The 19,180-nt window shown below is 42.3% G+C and overlaps 1 protein-coding gene across 1 annotated transcript; it reads left to right on the top strand.

The window, feature by feature from the left end:
• The first annotated feature begins 9,335 nt into the window (after window positions 1–9,335).
• On the top strand, window positions 9,336–17,435 carry LOC139532903 (vascular endothelial growth factor receptor 1-like). Its single transcript, XM_071331065.1, has 3 exons — window positions 9,336–9,570; window positions 16,469–16,574; window positions 17,252–17,435. The coding sequence occupies exons 1-3, from the start codon at window positions 9,513–9,515 to the stop codon at window positions 17,433–17,435; spliced, it is 348 nt and encodes a 115-aa protein (XP_071187166.1). The 5' UTR covers window positions 9,336–9,512.
• The last annotated feature ends 1,745 nt before the right edge of the window (window positions 17,436–19,180 follow it).

The following is a 19,180-nucleotide window of genomic DNA, read 5'->3' as shown; positions in this document are numbered from 1 at the left end:
TCGAAACAGTTCATTCAGCAACATTTACTGTCTTTAAAAAAAAACAAAGCTGATATGGCTGACTTGCTTTAACAAATGTGGTTTCTACTGACAATTGAGATGTACAAACTATGGCATAAGGGAACGATGAGCGGATAAGAGGCATTCCGTAATTTCGATTAAGACATTAATGAGCGAGTTAAGACTGACGTAGTCAATATAACTACAGTTGAAGTCGGAAGTTTACATGCACCTTAGCCAAATACATTTAAACTCAGTTTCACAATTCCTGAGATTTAATCCTAGTAACAATTCCCTGTCTTAGGTCATTTAGGATCACCACTTTATTTTAAGAATGTGAAATGTCAAAATAATATTAGAGAGAATGATTTATTTCAGCTTTTATTTCTTTCATCACATTCCCAGTGGGTCAGAAGTTTACATACACTCAATTAGTATTTGGTAGCATTGCCTTTAAATTGTTCAACTTGGGTCAAACGTTTCAGGTAGCCTTCCGCAAGCTTCCCACAATAAGTTGGGTGAATTTTGTCCCATTCCTCCTGACAGAGCGGGTGTAACTGAGTTAGGTTTGTAGGCCTCCTTGCTCGCACATGCTTTTTCAGTTCTGCCCACACATGTTCTATAGGATTGAGGTCAGGGCTTTGTGATGGCCACTCCAATACCTTGACGTTGTTGTCCTTAAGCCATTGTGCCACTACTTTGGAAGTATGCTTGGGGTCATTGTCCATTTGGAAGACCCATTTGTGACCAAGCTTTAACTTCCTGACTGATGTCTTGAGACGTTGCTTCAATATATCCACACAATTTCCTGCTTCATGATGCCATCTATTTTGTGAAGTGCACCAGTCCCTCCTACAGCAAAGCACCCCCACAACATGATGCTGCCACCCCGGTTGGGATGGTGTTCTTCAGCTTTCAAGCGTTCCCCTTTTTCCTCCAAACATAACGATGGTCATTATGGCCAAACAGTTCTATTTTTGCAACAAAGCATCCTTCACTCATGCTGCCAAACATACCCTCGTAAAACTGACTATCCTACCAATCCTTGACTTCGGCAATGTCATTTACAAAATAGCCTCCAACACTCTACTCAGCAAATTGGATGCAGTCTATCACAGTGCCATCCGTTTTGTCACCAAAGCCCCATATACTACCCACCACTGCGATCTGTATGCTCTCGTTGGCTGGCCCTCGCTTCATATTCGTCGCCAAACCCACTGGCTCCAGGTCATCTACAAGTCTTTGCTAGGTAAAGCCACACCTCATCTCTGCTCACTGGTCACCATAGTAGCACCCACCCGTAGCACACGCTCCAGCAGGTATATTTCACTGGTCACCCCCAAAGCCAATTTCTCCTTTAGCCGCCTTTCCTTACAGTTCTGCTGCCAGTGACTGGAACGAATTGCAAAAAAATAAATAAATCACTGAAGCTGGAGACTCATATCTCCCTCACCAACTTTAAGCATAAGCTGTCAGAGCAGCTCACAGATCATTGCACCTGTACATAGCCCATCTGTAAATAGCCCATCCAACTACCTCATCCCCATATTGTTATACATTTTTTTGCTCCTTTGCACCCCAGTATCTCTACTTGCACATTCATCTTCTGCACATTTATCACTCCAGTGTTTAATGGCAATTACTTCGCCACCACTGCCTATTTATTGCCTTACCTCATTTGCACACACTGTATATTGATTTTTTCTATTGTGTTATTGACTGTATGTTTATTTATTCCATGTGTAACTCTGTGTCGCACTGCTTAGCTTTATCTTGGCCAGGTCGCAGTTGTAAATGAGAACTTGTTCTCAACTGGCCTACCTGGTTAAATAAAAATATATAAAAACATGTGTTCAGCACTTTAGAAATGTACAGCAACAGAATGCAGAACATGGGTTTCTTACAGTATTTTTCCTGTACGCCAAGTCAGAACCGTAGGATAAAAGGGGGTATATAAGCAGACAATGAAACCTCTTACAGTAATAGATGACATTTCTCAAAAACAGGTTATGGGCTACATGTGCAGCACCACCACCATGTCAGAACAGTAACGTTAGGAGAAATTAAGAGGTAAAAATACCCTGAATATTTTGGTCTGAGTCACATGGTCTACTAACAGCTTACTACACAACATACTTAGTATTACTTTTAGCTGCAGCATACATATCTCCCTGCCATATTACATTACTTATGCAGCAGCATACCAGACATTGTTGGACTCACCTTGGCTTGTGATGTGCTCACTTAAATATGAAGGTGGCGCAGCGGTCCTTTGTGGGCAAATTTTATCATCAGACTCTAGCAAAATCTGTCATTCTCTGGATTTATGGTGGGAACTCCGTAAAAAAAAAAACACAGCCACTCCACTGAATAGCAGGCTACTGGTTGCTTTGCAATGCTTGCAGTTAGGCACTGATTCCTTCCAAACCACTCATTGTTGAATTTGCGATTTCCAACTTGTGTAATCTTTGTCTGATGGCCGATGAGCACCGATACGTTTTATAATTTCTCTTCATTATTTAAAAAGGATTTGCCAGTAGATTGTCGACTTGATTCACGATGATGACTGCTAATTAAGACTTTGAAAGTAAGATGTTGACAAGATTATTGGAATCTGTGTGGGTAGCTGGACAGGTAGGCTGACTGACAATTATCATGACACAAGGTGAGACCCAGATGCAGACACAGGAAGCAGATGGTTGGAGTCTTACCATATTTATTAATCCAATAGGTTAAGGCAAGAGAATGGTCGTGGACAGGCAAAAGGGTCATAACCAGTTCAGAGTCCAAAAGGTACTGAAGGGCAGGCAGGATGATCAGGCAGGCAGGAAAGAAGTCCAGAGTCAGGCAGAGGTCAAAACCGGGAAGATTATCAAAAACAGAATAGCGAAAGGAGTACGGGAAAAACACGCTGGTTGACTTGACTAACATACAAGACGAACTGGCACAGAGAGACAGGAAACACAGGGATAAATACACCGGGGAAAATAAGCGACACCTGGAGGGGGTGGAGACAATCCCAAGGACAGGTGAAACAGATCAGGGCGTGACAACAGTAGTGAAGGTAAACAGGTGGTCACGGGTCAGGTGACAGAGGAATGGAGGAGGCTGAGGCAGGAATTCCTTTAACCACAAGGTGGAATATTTACTGGGTAGTTTGTCTGTGCTGCATAACAAAGGAAACAGAATAACATGTATCCAATCAAATTCCTAATCACAAAAGTCAAATCATAACAATCATTCTCATTATTAACATAATGAGATAATTCAGTTCAATAGGAATTTAATATGAAGCATGATTTATTCATTTAGGGTCATAACCATCATAATCATGAGAATGATAAGGCAAATAAATCGATCAGTTATTCAATCTACAATATCAATCAGTTTGATATCAGGATTGATCAATTCAGCAAATAATTACGTTTCATATTTCATCCTTCCAGGTTTGTCTTCATATGTACAAGTTCTTTCCTTACATTTGAACTATACATCAATGACGCAATTGGCCTGTGATGATATGTAGGGCCGTGATCATTGTACATTGACATAACACAATAGGTTTGAAGCAAGCGCTCCCGATCGCAACAGATAGTTCAGATGAAAGACAACAGATTCGGTGGATGTACGTTGATACGTGGATCCACAGAATGTCTAGACAAGACGGAGTTGGGGAAGAGAAAGCAGCGAGGTTGGGTGGTGGCCATTTCCTCCTTTATTCTTTTCCCCTAACCCTACCACCCCTCCCCTAATTGGAGTAAACTAATGGACAACACTTAGGCTTTTACTTCCAGCTTATACATACTATATACATTTTACGGACACAATCTATTTTACAATAGTTATCTTTTGTTTGTTTTTAATCCCATCCTTCAGCTACCCTCAACCACTCCTTTGTCAAAATGTGTTTAATCGTTTAGTCATGATGGTACAACTCAATGCTGCCCCTCTGTCGAAGAGACCAGCTCCCCACAGTGGTCGTTGTATGACATTACACCTTAATCACCTCTTCCATTTCAAAGATTTTTATACCACATTTTAAGATGTTCATCTCAAAAACAATCCAGTTATTAATTTGTATTTAGATTATTGAAGGAGTTAAATCTATATGAAACAGAATGCTTCTATGCTATGTTCCATTTGTGTGTAATATTTGTGCCTGTAGGTTTTGTTTTCTTGCCTTGTGTTATGTCTTCTAACCTATTTTTGCTTATTTGTTTTTGTATAGTAGATGTCTTTGTATAGTATATGTGGAAAATAGTTAAAATAAAGAAAAACCCTTGAATGAGTAGATGTTCTAAAACTTTTGACCAGTAGTGTATACTATACATAGTACATGTCTTTGTATAGTATATGTCTTTGTATAGTATATGTATTTGTATAGTATACACTACCGGTCAAAAGTTTTAGAACATCTACTCATTCAAGGTTTTTTTTTTTTTTTTACAATTTTCTACATTGTAGAATAATAGTGAAGACATCAAAGCTATGAAATAACACATGGAATCATGTAGTAACCAAAAAAGTGTTAAACAAATCTAAATATACACTGCTCAAAAAAATTAAGGGAACACTTAAACAACACAATGTAACTCCAAGTCAATCACACTTCTGTGAAATCAAACTGTCCACTTAGGAAGCAACACTGATTGACAATAAATGTCACATGCTGTTGTGCAAATGGAATAGACAAAAGATGGAAATTATAGGCAATTAGCAAGACACCCCCAATAAAGGAGTGGTTCTGCAGGTGGTGACCACAGACCACTTCTCAGTTCCTATGCTTCCTGGCTGATGTTTTGGTCACTTTTGAATGCTGGCGGTGCTTTCACTCTAGTGGTAGCATGAGACGGAGTCTACAACCCACACAAGTGGCTCAGGTAGTGCAGCTCATCCAGGATGGCACATCAATGCGAGCTGTGGCAAGAAGGTTTGCTGTGTCTGTCAGCGTAGTGTCCAGAGCATGGAGGCGCTACCTGGAGACAGGCCAGTACATCAGGAGACGTGGAGGAGGCCGTAGGAGGGCAACAACCCAGCAGCAGGACCGCTACCTCCGCCTTTGTGATTGACTTGGATTGTGATTGACTTGGAGTTACATTGTGTTGTTTAAGTGTTCCCTTTATTTTTTTTAGCAGTGTATTTTATATTTGAGATTCTTCAAATAGCCACCCTTTGCCTTGATGACAGCTTTTCCCACTCTTGGCATTTTCTCAACCAGCTTCACCTGGAATGATTTTCCAACAGTCCTGGCGTAGTTCCCACATATGCTGAGCACTTGTTGGTTGCTTTTCGGTCCGACACATCCCAAACCATCTCAATTTGGTTGAGGTTGAAGGATTGTGGAGGCCAGGTCATCTGATGCAACACTCCATCACTCTCCTTGTTGGTAAAATAGCCCTTACACAGCCTGGAGGTGTGTTGGGTCATTGTTCTGTTGAAAAACAAATGAAAGTCCCACTAAGCCCAAACCAGTTGGGATGGTGTATCGCTGCAGAATGCTGTGGTAGCCATGCTGGTTAAGTGTGCCTTGAATTCTAAATAAATCACAGACAGTGTCACCAGCAAAGCACCATCACACCATAACACCTCCTCCTCCATGCTTTACGGTGGGAAAAAACACATGCGGAGATCATCCGTTCACCTACACTGTGTCTCACAAAGACACCGCGGTTGGAACCAAAAAAATGTAATTTGAACTCCAGACCAGAGGACAGATTTCCACTGGTCTAATGTCCATTGCTCGCATTTCTTGGCGCAAACAAGCCTCTTCTTCTTATTGGTGTCCTTTAGTAGTGGTTTCTTTGCAGCAATTCGACCATGAAGGCCTGATTCACGCAGTCTCCTCTGAACAGTTGATGTTGAGATGTCTGTTACTTGAACTTTGTGAAGCATTTATTTGGCCTGCAATTTCTGAGGCTGGTAACTCTAATGAACTTATCCTCTGCAGCAGAGGTAACTCTGGGTCTTCCTTTCCTGTGGCGGTCCTCATGAGAGCCAGTTTCATCATAGCGCTTGATGGTTTTTGCGACTGCACTTGAAGAAATGTTCAAAGTTCTTGAAATGTTCCGTATCGAGTGACATTCGTGTCTTAAAGTAATGATGGAGTGTCGTTTCTCTTTGTTTATTTGAGTGGTTCTTGCCATAATATGGACTTGGTCTTTTACCAAATAGGGCTATCGTCTGTATATCCCCTACCTTGTCACAACACAACTGATTGGCTCAAACACATTAAGAAGGAAAGAAATTCCACAAATTAACTTTTAATAAGGCACACATGTTAATTTAAATGTATTCCAGGTGACTACCTCATGAAGCTGGTTGAGAGAATGCCAAGAGTGTGCAAAGCTGTCATCAAGGCAAAGGGTGGCTATTTGAAGAATCTCAAATATAAAATACTTTTAGATTTGTTGAACACTTTTTTGGTTACTACATGATTCCATATGTGTTATTATATAGTTTTGATGTCTTCACTATTATTCTACAATGTAGAAAATAATAAAAAAAAAATAGAGAAAAACCCTTGAATGAGTAGGTGTGTCCAAACTTTTGACCGGTAGTGTATGTATTTGTATAGTACATGTCTTTGTATAGTACATGTCTTTCTATAGTACGTGTCTCTGTATAGTACATGTCTCTGTATAGTACATGTCTTTGTATAGTACATGTCTTTGTATAGTACATGTCTCTGTATAGTACATGTCTTTGTATAGTATGTCTTTGTATAGTACATGTTTTTGTATAGTACATGTCTCTGTATAGTATGTCTTTGAATAGTATTTCTTTGTATATTTCTTTGTATAGTACATGTCTCTGTATAGTACATGTCTTTGTATACTACATGTCTCTGTATAGTACATGTATTTGTATAGTACATGTCTCTGTATAGTACATGTCTTTGTATAGTACATGTCTCTGTATAGTACATGTCTTTGTATAGTATGTATTTGTATGGTACATGTCTCTGTATAGTACATGTCTTTGTATAGTACATGTCTTTGTATAGTACATGTCTCTGTATAGTACATGTCTTTGTATAGTACATGTCTTTGTATAGTATGTCTTTGTATAGTACATGTCTTTGTATAGTACATGTCTCTGTATAGTACATGTCTTTGTATAGTATGTCTTTGTATGGTACATGTCTCTGTATAGTACATGTCTTTGTATAGTACATGTCTTTGTATAGTACATGTCTCTGTATAGTACATGTCTTTGTATAGTACATGTCTTTGTATAGTATGTCTTTGTATAGTACATGTCTCTGTATAGTACATGTCTTTGTATGGTATACTTACACAATTATTTTACTGTAGTACACGTGTCAAACTCATTCCATGGAGGGTCGTTTGTCAGCAGGTTTTCGCTCCACCCTTGTACTTGATGAATTAAGGTCACTAATTAGTAAGGAACTCCCCAGATCTGATTGTCTTGGTCGTAACTGAAAGGAAAAAACTAAAACCCGCAGACACTCTGCCCTCCGTGGAAGTTTGACACCCCTGATGTACTATGTTGTGAAGCTCAAATCATCATATGTCATTCAATGAGTCTCTCTCTAGGTGGCACTATTGTCTATATATTGTCTATATATTGTCTATATATTGTCTATATATTGTCTATACACATGGGCCAGTTTTTCAGAAGTTATTTATCTGGATTTTGCCTATCGGACTGGATTAAATAGAAAGGGAGTCCCCCATTCAAGCCAATGATTTGTCCTTTCCAATCATTATATTTCCATCCATTTAATCCAATCGGTTAAATCAAGAGAGAGAACTTTTGGGTCCTTAAAATTAGACATTATAGATATCCTATTTATAAAGGTCAAATGGAGGGTGAATGTACTGTACTTCACTAATACTTGTATTGTAATGGACTGCAGTCACTACATTCCTTTGTTTACAGTAGTGGAGGCTGCTGAGGGAATGACGACTCTTAATAATGGCTGCAACGGAGTCAATGGAATGGCATCAAACACATGGAAACCATGGAAACCATATGTTTGATGTATTTGATACCATTCCACTAATTCCGCTCCAGCCATTACCAAGATCACGTCCTCCCCAATTAAAGTGACACCAACCTCCTGTGGTCTACAATCATCGTTACAATGCAGTTTGCATACCACACAGTGTCAGAGTTATACTAATATGCAATACTGATATGACTCATAGCTTAGAGCACTCACCACCCCAGTGTCATGCTGTTTCCATCAATAAGTGAATGAAATGTACGTGCCTGACTCTAGGTAAGGTAGTCCTAATGGGCATACACCCAGTGGTGTAAAGTACTTTAGTAAAAATACTTTAAAGTAATACTTAAGTCAGTTTTGGGGGTTTCTGTACTTTACTATTAATATTTTTGACAACTTTTAATTTTACTTCACTACATTCCTAAAGAAAATAATGTACTTCTTACTTCATACATTTTCCCTGACACTCAAAAGTACATTTTGAATGCTTAGCAGGAAAGGAAAATGGTACAATTCACACACTTGTCAAGAGATTGTCCCTGGTCATCCCTATTGCCTCTGATCTGGTGGACTCACTAAAAAAACATGTTTCGTTTGTAAATGATGTCTGAGTGTTGGAGTGTGCCACTGGCTATCCATACATAAATAAAAAATTAAATGGTTCCATCTGGTTTGCTTAATAAGAGGAATTTGAAATTATTTATACTTTTGATACTTAAGTATAATTTAGCATTTACATATACATTTTGATACTTCAGTACATTTAAAACCAAATGTTTTTAGACTTTTACTCAAGTAGTATTTTACTGGGTGACTTTCACTATTACTTCAGTCATTTTCTGTTAAGGTGTCTTTACTTTTACGCAAGTATAACATTTGGGTACTTTCTCCACCACTGCATACACCCACCAATGTCATAGGTAAGGAACCCAGGTGGTGGAGATAGGAAGGCTCTGGTGATGTTTGTTATAAAGGCTATTACTGGTCCGATCAAAGCTGGTAATTGTCTCAAGCAAGTCTCACTGTTTGCATATTACCCCATTGTCTACTTGCCACCTTTCCAGGACCCACCGAAGGCACTGAGATTTACGCACGTAATTGCTTGGGTATGCTTTTGCTTACTCAATGTTTTGGGGTAAATCGTGTGATGGTCTGGTGTTTGTGGGTCAAACAGGGTCTCCGTATAAGTACATTGTCTTCATTGTTTTAATTAGTCCAGAGTGACTGTGAGAATGGGTACGGGCGTGGGACTCTGATTTCACGCGCCATGGGTGTGTCGATGGACGTCACTGGAAGGCCAGTTATCCGGTCGCTATGGGAACTGTATAAAACCGGTCCCCAAGAGCACAATGGGAAAACGTTTTACTGGAGTTGATGTGTGGTGTCCTGTAGCGTGTTCTCCCACGGCTCTGCTCTGCTCTCCTCCTCAGGAAACCTGTCCTACTCGTCAGAATTCGATTCTCTGGCGAACAAGGACTAAACTCTCTGTTACACTTTTCTTCTCACATACCCCTTCTTCAGTGCGACGGGGAAGACGGACAACATGATTGGCTATATCTTCGTGGTTCTATGTGGATTGGCTGGCAGTGCGCTCGCAAAGGGTGAGTAGAGAGTTCACTGATTGATGCAACTAGCCCCTTCATGGATGCCTGTAGAGCGCACCCTCACCCATTCTGTCGCTTATGGACAAATCACATAAAGTATTCCTTAATTATATGATTGAATGTGTTTTTTAAAAGTACAATTATGAATAGTTATTCGTCAATTTGTTCAGGACACATTAGGCATCATGCGTAATTATTGCCTGAATGCTTGACGCACGAGGATGTTGATGCGCGTACATTGCCACCTTGCCATCTTTTAGTAGTAGTCCTATTGTGCAAGGCCATGTAAAATGGATTCCCACATAATCAGGAGGAACGTGCGTGCTGCCACGGTAAAAAGATAGTATTGGCGTCAGGGGAACATTCTTCGAACGCTTGGCACTTGGCAGACAGATTAGCCAACATCCCGCGCTTTGAACATATGGGGCCACAGGACCAGGCTCTTTGACGCTTTCCCGTCTACTGTCTTGTTTATCGGCCCATTGAGAAACCAGTGTGGTCGTGTGGCAGGGGTGGTTGATGAAGTGCGGTTCTTTTACAGCTAAGTGTTGTTAGTAGATAAGCCCTGTCCTGTGGGATAGTTGTTTGGATAACGGGGACCTCTGTGGCCAGGCTTGGTATCCGCTTCTCTGTGCGCGCTTTGGCCCCGGTTGAATCGGCACACATAGGGCGTTACTTCCTGACGCTGATGAGTTTGTGAAAGGGAAGTTCTAATATAAAATGAGTGAGGGGTCATGACCAGCACTAGGAAACTTTCGAGGAGCGCAGGAAATGGCGCTAATCAGCGTTTATGACTTAAACAGACGCACGGGGAGGAAACCGGGGTGAAACTGGCTCCTGGTGTGCGTAAAGTATTAGGGTAGCGCAGGACCTATGGTTATTGGTCAACAGCTTTGCACTAAATGGAACGAGTGTTTTTGTCATGTCAAACCTGATATAATGTCACAATTGTCCTCTACATACAGTCTTTTATTTGCAAAATTAGTTGTATTAGTTTTAATGCAAGCTTTTTTAATGGGTTAGATAATACATCTGGAGTAATTAATTACTTAATTCATTTAATTAATTGTTAAGCATTGTCAGCAAAATCAATGAACATTTTATTCATTTGGTCGTTTACTATCATTGCACTTTTGCTGTAGACCAATGAAACAAGTTGAGGAACAATCCTTACTTTTTTCATATTCAATAGCCCTACATTTATTACACAGAAAAATATGACCCTGTATTGGTTTAGGCAAAACATACACAAAACTGCAATTCAATCAAAAATATTTCACATTTATACCAGTGGAGAAAACACCAGTGTCATTTGCCAAACTGTCTCTATGTCTTACTACTGTGTTATGATGTGCGTGTCTGATAAGGATCTGAAAAGAATGCATTGTACCATGGAAACAGGATATAGAAGGCCAAACATTATTATGTCCCTCCAATGAAATGCAAATGTCGCCATGATTTGTAAAATAATTTTGTGTTTTACATGAATAGAATAGCATGCACAACACTGGAGGGAAAACTTGAGGGGAAATTATTACAACATTCTCCTTTTGTAATCTTAGGCTACATCCAGCTCTGTAACTTACACCTGTCCTGCAGCCACATTATGGGGTTCTAAACAGACATGTCCTTGAACTCCAACTGATCCTCCACTTGTATGAAATGGCACTAGGGTTTGTTGAATGAAAGCTCCAGCTGTATTGAGTAACATGGGAAGGCGAAGTTCTGGCCAACTCTACAGCCTGTTGAAATGCCCCTTGGGCCCTGTGCTGAGAGAGACTTGACTTCCCTTCCTCCTTTAAACTATTTACACCGACATATAGACTCTGCTGCAGGACTCTCCCTGTGTGTGTGTGTGTGTGTGTGTGTGTGTGTGTGTGTGTGTGTGTGTGTGTGTGTGTGTGTGTGTGTGTGTGTGTGTGTGTGTGTGTGTGTGTGTGTGTGTGTGTGTGTGTGTGTGTGTGTGACTCAGAGGGGAAACAGAGGAAACTACCAGAGTAAGTAAAACTAGAGCTGCTGAAGGGGACGTCCACTGGTAACCATGAATATTAGTAATGGGGGGGGGGGGGGTTCACAGATGGGATAAAATGATAGGTCAGTATTCAGTATAGTGATGTGTATGATCAGGAAGATAGTACAGAGAGGATACCATACTGGCACACTGAAGTGAAGTTTCATTTTGGTAAAGTGAGAATGCTTGACATGCTGGTTATGATGTGGAGGACCTAAAAAAAGGCTTTACCAAAAGCAGGAGAACCTAGGATGTCACACGCAGTCTTGCTGTACTATGACGAGTTCTGATTACAAACCACGCTAGATCAGTGTGAACTAGATTTGTGTTTGTTCCAATAGGATGCAGTGTGAACAGTGGAGGCTCCTCAGAGGAGGAAGGGGAAGAACATCCTCCTCAGTAACTTAAAAAAATGTAATTTTTAGATAAAACTATACTAAATGTAATCACGTCACCAAATAATTGATTAAAACACACTATTTTGCAAAGAAGGTCTATAGTAGACTCAACAGCACTCTGTAGGGTAGCACAATGGTGTAGCCAGAGGACAGCTAGCTTCCTTCCTCCTCTGGGTACATTGACTTCAATACAAAACTTAGGAGGCTCATGGTTCTCTCACCCCCTTCCATAGACTTACACAGTAATTATGACAACTTCTGGAGGACGTCCTCCAACGTATCAGAGCTCTTGCAGCATGAACTGACATGTTGTCCACCCAATCAAAGGATCAGATAATTAATCTAGTACTGAAAGCATAAGCTGCAGCTAGCACTGTAGTGCATAAAATGTAGTGAGTAGCTGACTCAAAGAGAGAGAAAGAAAATAGCTGAACAGTTTTGAACAAATAAATGTCTTCCTAAATGAAGGAGAAGCAGTACTTACTTAGATAGCAAATGCAGCTAGCTAGTTTAGCCTACTGATACACCCTGCTCAAACAGAGGGATGTTATGTTAGCTAGCGGGCTATGACTATCCAACACAACACTGGAACTCTTCAAAGTCAAGGTAAGCTTTTGGTTTTACAAATTTATTGCCACCGGGCCCTACGATGTAACTGCTTACTGACTGTACACTGTAATGTTACTGCATGATTAGCGGGTTTACTAACATATTAGTTCTATTAGCTATGCTGACTATGATGTTACTTTAGCTAATATGGTGACAACCATGTAGGCTGTGTGTAGAGGTTTGACTTGGAATGTTTTTTTCGCCTGGTCACATACAGCTGATGTGTTGTGCATTGAAGTCCACAAGCGAAGGGAAGAGGTGAAAGGAGAGCGCATAACGTAGATGCGAGAAGAAAGGAACACAACGTGGCTGCTATGAAACTGGGAACTGTGTTTACGCGTGATCCAGTTGTGTATTCATTTTGCCGATTCTAGTGAAAAACTTTTCTTAAACAGATCCAAACTGGGATAGTCACAGCTGAATCTCGACAATAGAAACTCTCGTTTGTAACTGTTGGACTAATGATTACACCCTAGATCAGCTAGATTCAGGCATGAGTGTGCAAGGCATTATTGAATGTCACTGTCTGTTCCACGTGCACCTACGTTGTAAACCTTCATTAATAGGCTAGGTTGTATCAACCTCATGATGGGTATAGGGAAATTAGAGTATCATGTAGTAGCCTAAACCGATCGATGTTACATTGAACTGGGTGAACGGAGTATGAATGACAGTTATCCAACATGCTGTAATAGAAATAAGGCCATGCTCATAAAACATTTTTTGTCCTCCCTCATCTGAAATGGCACTGACTGCCACTGAGTGTGAACTAGATTTGTGTTTGGTCCAATAGGATGCAGTGTGAACTAGATTTGTGTTTGTTCCAATAGGATGCAGTGTGAACTAAGTTTGTGTTTGTTCCAATAGGATGCAATGTGAACTAAGTTTGTGTTTGTTCCAGTAGGATGCAATGTGAACTAGGTTTGTGTTTGGTCCAATAGGATGCAATGTGAACTAGGTTTGTGTTTGGTCCAATAGGATGCAGTGTGAACTAGGTTTGTGTTTGTTCCAGTAGGATGCAATGTGAACTAGGTTTGTGTTTGGTCCAATAGGATGCAATGTGAACTAGGTTTGTGTTTGTTCCAATAGGATGCAATGTGAACTAGATTTGTGTTTGTTCCAATAGGATGCAATGTGAACTAAGTTTGTGTTTGTTCCAGTAGGATGCAATGTGAACTAGGTTTGTGTTTGTTCCAATAGGATGCAATGTGAACTAGGTTTGTGTTTGTTCCAATAGGATGCAGTGTGAACTAGGTTTGTGTTTGTTCCAATAGGATGCAATGTGAACTAGGTTTGTGTTTGTTCCAATAGGATGCAATGTGAACTAGATTTGTGTTTGGTCCAATAGGATGCAGTGTGAACTAGGTTTGTGTTTGTTCCAATAGGATGCAATGTGAACTAGGTTTGTGTTTGGTCCAATAGGATGCAATGTGAACTAGGTTTGTGTTTGGTCCAATAGGATGCAGTGTGAACTAGATTTGTGTTTGGTCCAATAGGATGCAATGTGAACTAGGTTTGTGTTTGGTCCAATAGGATGCAGTGTGAACTAGGTTTGTGTTTGTTCCAATAGGATGCAATGTGAACTAGGTTTGTGTTTGTTCCAATAGGATGCAATGTGAACTAGGTTTGTGTTTGTTCCAATAGGATGCAATGTGAACTAGGTTTGTGTTTGGTCCAATAGGATGCAGTGTGAACTAGATTTGTGTTTGGTCCAATAGGATGCAGTGTGAACTAGGTTTGTGTTTGTTCCAATAGGATGCAATGTGAACTAGGTTTGTGTTTGTTCCAATAGGATGCAATGTGAACTAAGTTTGTGTTTGTTCCAGTAGGATGCAATGTGAACTAGGTTTGTGTTTGTTCCAATAGGATGCAATGTGAACTAGATTTGTGTTTGTTCCAATAGGATGCAATGTGAACTAGGTTTGTGTTTGTTCCAATAGGATGCAGTGTGAACTAGGTTTGTGTTTGTTCCAATAGGATGCAGTGTGAACTAGGTTTGTGTTTGGTCCAATAGGATGCAGTGTGAACTAGATTTGTGTTTGGTCCAATATGATGCAGTGTGAACTAGGTTTGTGTTTGTTCCAATAGGATGCAATGTGAACTAGATTTGTGTTTGGTCCAAATAGGATGCAGTGTGAACTAGGTTTGTGTTTGTTCCAATAGGATGCAGTGTGAACTAGTTTTTTGGGGCTGATTCAAGGACGTGTCTGTGTGAATGAAGTTTCCCTTTGGGCTGAGAGGAAGGAAGGGTGGATGGACAGCACCCTTAATCTCTCATTAATTAACCTCGGCTACCATGAAGTGGAGTGTTGATTTTATTTGATAAACAACAGTGACACTGCTTAGTGCTCATGCATTTCCACTGTGGTCCTCAAGTGGTCTTACTGCCATGGGAACGAGGAGGTGACGAGGGTCAGTGGTATTGCTGCATGGGAGTGTCTGTGATGACACTGTCAGTTGATCTGATCCCGGTGTTGTGGTCAATTACTGCATTGTTCTACAGTGTTTATTGGAGTAGGTTTTGACGTCAGCATAGCTCTGGTCCAGGGCTTTAGTTCACATTCATTCCCTAACGCCCTGGACCAGAGCTGTGGGCAGCAATGTAACAGTGATCAGGGGTGTTGGTCAATGGTGCTACTGGTGGTGGTTTTGTTGTGCCCATTATGTTGTATTCAGTTGGGTGCTGTCATCAGCACTGTGGTGGTCAGTCGTGTTGGAATGCAGCACACTCCTCTTATAAGAATCTCATCCTCAGTTGTTTTTTCAGGAGTTTTGACCGTTGTGCACAGTTGATTCAGATATCAGTCATTGTCATCTCCTCCCACAATAACATCAGTTACTGGTTGTTGAGCAACATATGGGCAGTGGTGTAAAGTACTTAAGTAAAAATACTTTTAAGTACTACTTAAGTATTTTGGGGGGGTATCTGTACTTTACTTTACTATTTATATTTTTGACTACTTTTACTTTTAATTCACTACATTCCTAAAGAAAATAATCTACTTTTTTACCCCATACATTTTCCCTGACACCCAAAAGTACTCGTTACATTTTGAATACTTAACAGGACAGGAAAATGGTCTAATTCACACACTTATCGGGAGAACATCCCTGGTCATCCCTACTGCCTCTGATCTGGGAGGGCTCACTAAACACAAATGCTTCATTTGTAAATTATGTCTGCGTGTTGGAGTGTGACCCTGGCTCTCCGTAAATAAAAAAAATACAAAAGGGAATTCTGCCATCTGTATTTGCTTATTAAAAGGAATGTGAAGTGATTTATACTTTTACTTTTGATACTTAAGTATATTTTTGCAATTACATTGACTTTTGATACGTAAGTATATTTAAAACCAAATACTTTTAGACTGTTACTCAAGTAGTATTTTTCTGGTTGACTTTCACTTTTACTTGAGTCATTTTCTATTAAGGAATCTTTTACTTATGTATGACAATTGGGTACTTTTTCCACCACTGCATATGGGGACCAGCCTTGTAAGGGAGAGCTAGGCTTCAGCCTAAGTTCTTTCTTCTGTTCTCTCCCCCTGTATGGGGGCCAGCCTGGCCTGCAGCCTATAAGACATCTCTCTTCTCTCTCCCTGTATGGGGGCCAGCCTGGCCTGCAGCCTATAAGACATCTCTCTTCTCTCTCCCTGTATGGGGGCCGAGCCTGGCCTGCAGCCTATAAGACATCTCTCTTCTCTCTCCCTGTATGGGGGCCAGCCTGGCCTGCAGCCTATAAGACATCTCTCTTCTCTCTCCCTGTATGGGGGCCAGCCTGGCCTGCAGCCTATAAGACATCTCTCTTTCTCTCTCCCTGTATGGGGGCCAGCCTGGCCTGCAGCCTATAAGACATCTCTCTTCTCTCTCCCTGTAGGTAAGGTGGAGAGTGTGCCTAAGGGGAAGTTCAGTGTTCCTATTCTGGATGTGAAGAGTCGACAGCTGGTCCTGGAGGCCAACCAGACTCTGACAATCCACTGCAGGTGAGTCTCTCTGGAGTCAAAGGTTACAGGTCAGATGTGATGGGGGAGGGGGTAGCACAGGAGGTTGCTGAGGATGGCTCAGCAGGAGGACGGCTCATAATAATGTCCGTAACGGAGAGAATGGAGTGGCATCAAACACATTGTTTCCATGTATTTGATACCATTCCACAGATTCCGCTCCAGTTATTACCACGAGTCCATCCTCCCCAATTAAGGTGCCACTGATTCTGTCCAGATTAGTTTTTATATCAGGGGCGTCAATCTAATTTTGCCCCATGGGCCGCATTCTGTCTTCACCGAGGAACCGCACTCAAAATTGGTTATATTTCTTTGCAAAAGATTGTGCTCCCTGACTGTCTAGCATTCGTTGAGATGACTGTTAGTGAGCTGGACAGAGTGTAAATTAAGCTCCTTTATCATTGACACAGTTTCAATGTCGTTTCAGTCATTTCAATGTCGATTGAGATAAAACAATTAGATTTAAATTTTATTTTTATTTTATTTACTTAAATCACCTCGCAGGCCGGTTTGAATGGGCTCACGGGCCGGATCAAGCCCACGGACTGTATCTTTAACACCCCTGTTTTATATGGACCATTTTATGGTCAGCTTTTCAGAAGTTGAGGTGCGATGAGAGAGATGGAATGTTTTATGCCATTTTACTTTTGACCAATCAGGGGTCGGTGGGAGCTGTCGTGGGCATTCCCTGGAGGTGTGGCCAGAGATCAGGAGAGAGTGCGATTGGAAGATTCTCGCTGTGGTAGGCAGAGCCAGCATTACTGCAGCCAACTGACGCTTAGCTCGGCCCAGGCCCAGCACACAGGATCGTTCCGGTGTCGGTACAGCCATCGGAAGCTCTAGGCAGAGAGCTGTCTATGTCTATGTCACAGGTAAGACGCGTCAGGTTGCATCTAACAACTACCAACTCACTCCAGGAGTCGCTCATTGAAGTGTTTTTTACTCCCCCCTCTCTCTCTAATGGAGTGGTCAGTCAGTCCCCCCCCCCCTCTTTCTCTAATGGAGTGGTCAGTCGGTCTCCCCCCTCCCTCCCCCCTCTCTCTCTAATGGAGTGGTCAGTGACTCTCCCCCCTCCTCTCTCTCTAATGGAGTGGTCAGTCAGTCCCCCCCCCCTCTTCTAATGGAGTGGTCAGTCAGTCTCCCCCCTCCTCTCTCTAATGGAGTGGTCAGTGGAGTCCTCCCTCCTCTCTCTAATGGAGTGGTCAGTCAGTCCCCCCCCTCTTTCTCTAATGGAGTGGTCAGTCAGTCAGTCCCCCCCCTCTTTCTAACTGAGTGGTCAGTCAGTCCCCCCCCCCCCTCTTTCTCTAATGGAGTGGTCAGTCAGTCTCCCCCCCTCTCTCTAATGGAGTGGTCAGTCAGTCTCCCCCCTCCTCTCTCTCTAATGGAGTGGTCAGTCACTTTCCCCCCTCTTTCTCTAATGGAGTGGTCAGTCAGTCTCCCCCCTCCTCTCTCTCTAATGGAGTGGTCAGTCAGTCTCCCCCCTCCTCTCTCTCTAATGGAGTGGTCAGTCTGTCCCCCCCCTCTTTCTCTCTAATGGAGTGGTCAGTCAGTCTCCCCCCTCCTCTCTCTCTAATGGAGTGGTCAGTCAGTCTCCCCCCTCCTCTCTAATGGAGTGGTCAGTCAGTCTCCCCCCTCTTTCTCTAATGGAGTGGTCAGTCAGTCTCCCCCCTCCTCTCTCTCTTATGGAGTGGTCAGTCAGTCTCCCCCCTCCTCTCTCTAATGGAGTGGTCAGTCAGTCCCCCCCCCTTTCTCTAATGGAGTGGTCAGTCAGTCTCCCCCCTCCTCTTTCTCTAATGGAGTGGTCAGTCAGTCTCCCCCCTCCTCTCTCTCTAATGGAGTGGTCAGTCAGTCTCCCCCCTCCTCTCTCTCTAATGGAGTGGTCAGTCAGTCTCCCCCCTCCTCTCTCTAATGGAGTGGTCAGTCAGTCTCCCCCCCCCTCTCTCTAATTGAGTGGTCAGTCAGTCTCCCCCCTCCTCTCTCTCTAATGGAGTGGTCAGTCAGTCTCCCCCCTCCTCTCTCTCTAATGGAGTGGGTAGTCAGTCTCCCCCCTCCTCTCTCTCTAATGGAGTGGTCAGTCAGTCTCTCCCTCCTCTCTCTCTAATGGAGTGGTCAGTCAGTCTCCCCCCCTCTTTCTCTAATGGAGTGGTCAGTCAGTCTCCCCCTCCTCTCTCTCTAATTGAGTGGTCAGTCAGTCTCTCCCTCCTCTCTCTCTAATGGAGTGGTCAGTCAGTCTCCCCCCCTCTTTCTCTAATGGAATGGTCAGACAGTCTCCCCCCTCCTCTCTCTCTAATGGAGTCGTCAGTCAGTCTCCCCCCTCTTTCTCTAATGGAGTGGTCAGTCAGTCTCCCCCCTCCTCTCTCTCTAATGGAGTGGTCAGTCAGTCTCCCCCCTCCTCTCTGAATGGAGTGGTCAGTCAGTCCCCCCCTCCTCTCTCTCAATGGAGTGGTCAGTCAGTCTCCCCCCTCTCTAATGGAGTGGTCAGTCAGTCTCTCCCCCCCTCTTTCTCTAATGGAGTGGTCAGTCAGTCCCCCCCCTCTTTCTCTAATGGAGTGGTCAGTCAGTCTCCCCCCCCTCTCTCTCTGTAATGG

The sequence above is a fragment of the Salvelinus alpinus genome, chromosome 10 (assembly GCF_045679555.1).
Source record: "Salvelinus alpinus chromosome 10, SLU_Salpinus.1, whole genome shotgun sequence".
Taxonomy (NCBI): domain Eukaryota; kingdom Metazoa; phylum Chordata; class Actinopteri; order Salmoniformes; family Salmonidae; genus Salvelinus; species Salvelinus alpinus.
Note: the sequence above shows the minus strand (reverse complement) of the source record. Positions and strands in the feature narration are given on the sequence as shown.

Excerpts from the sequence above, each read along its gene's own strand:
- LOC139532903 (XM_071331065.1), top strand. The coding sequence starts at position 9,513 with ATGATTGGCTATATCTTCGTGGTTCTATGTGGATTGGCTGGCAGTGCG. Across the intron at positions 9,571-16,468 it reads TGGCAGTGCGCTCGCAAAGG|GTAAGGTGGAGAGTGTGCCT; the intron begins GTGAGTAGAGAG and ends CTCTCCCTGTAG. Across the intron at positions 16,575-17,251 it reads ACTCTGACAATCCACTGCAG|GGGTCGGTGGGAGCTGTCGT; the intron begins GTGAGTCTCTCT and ends TTGACCAATCAG.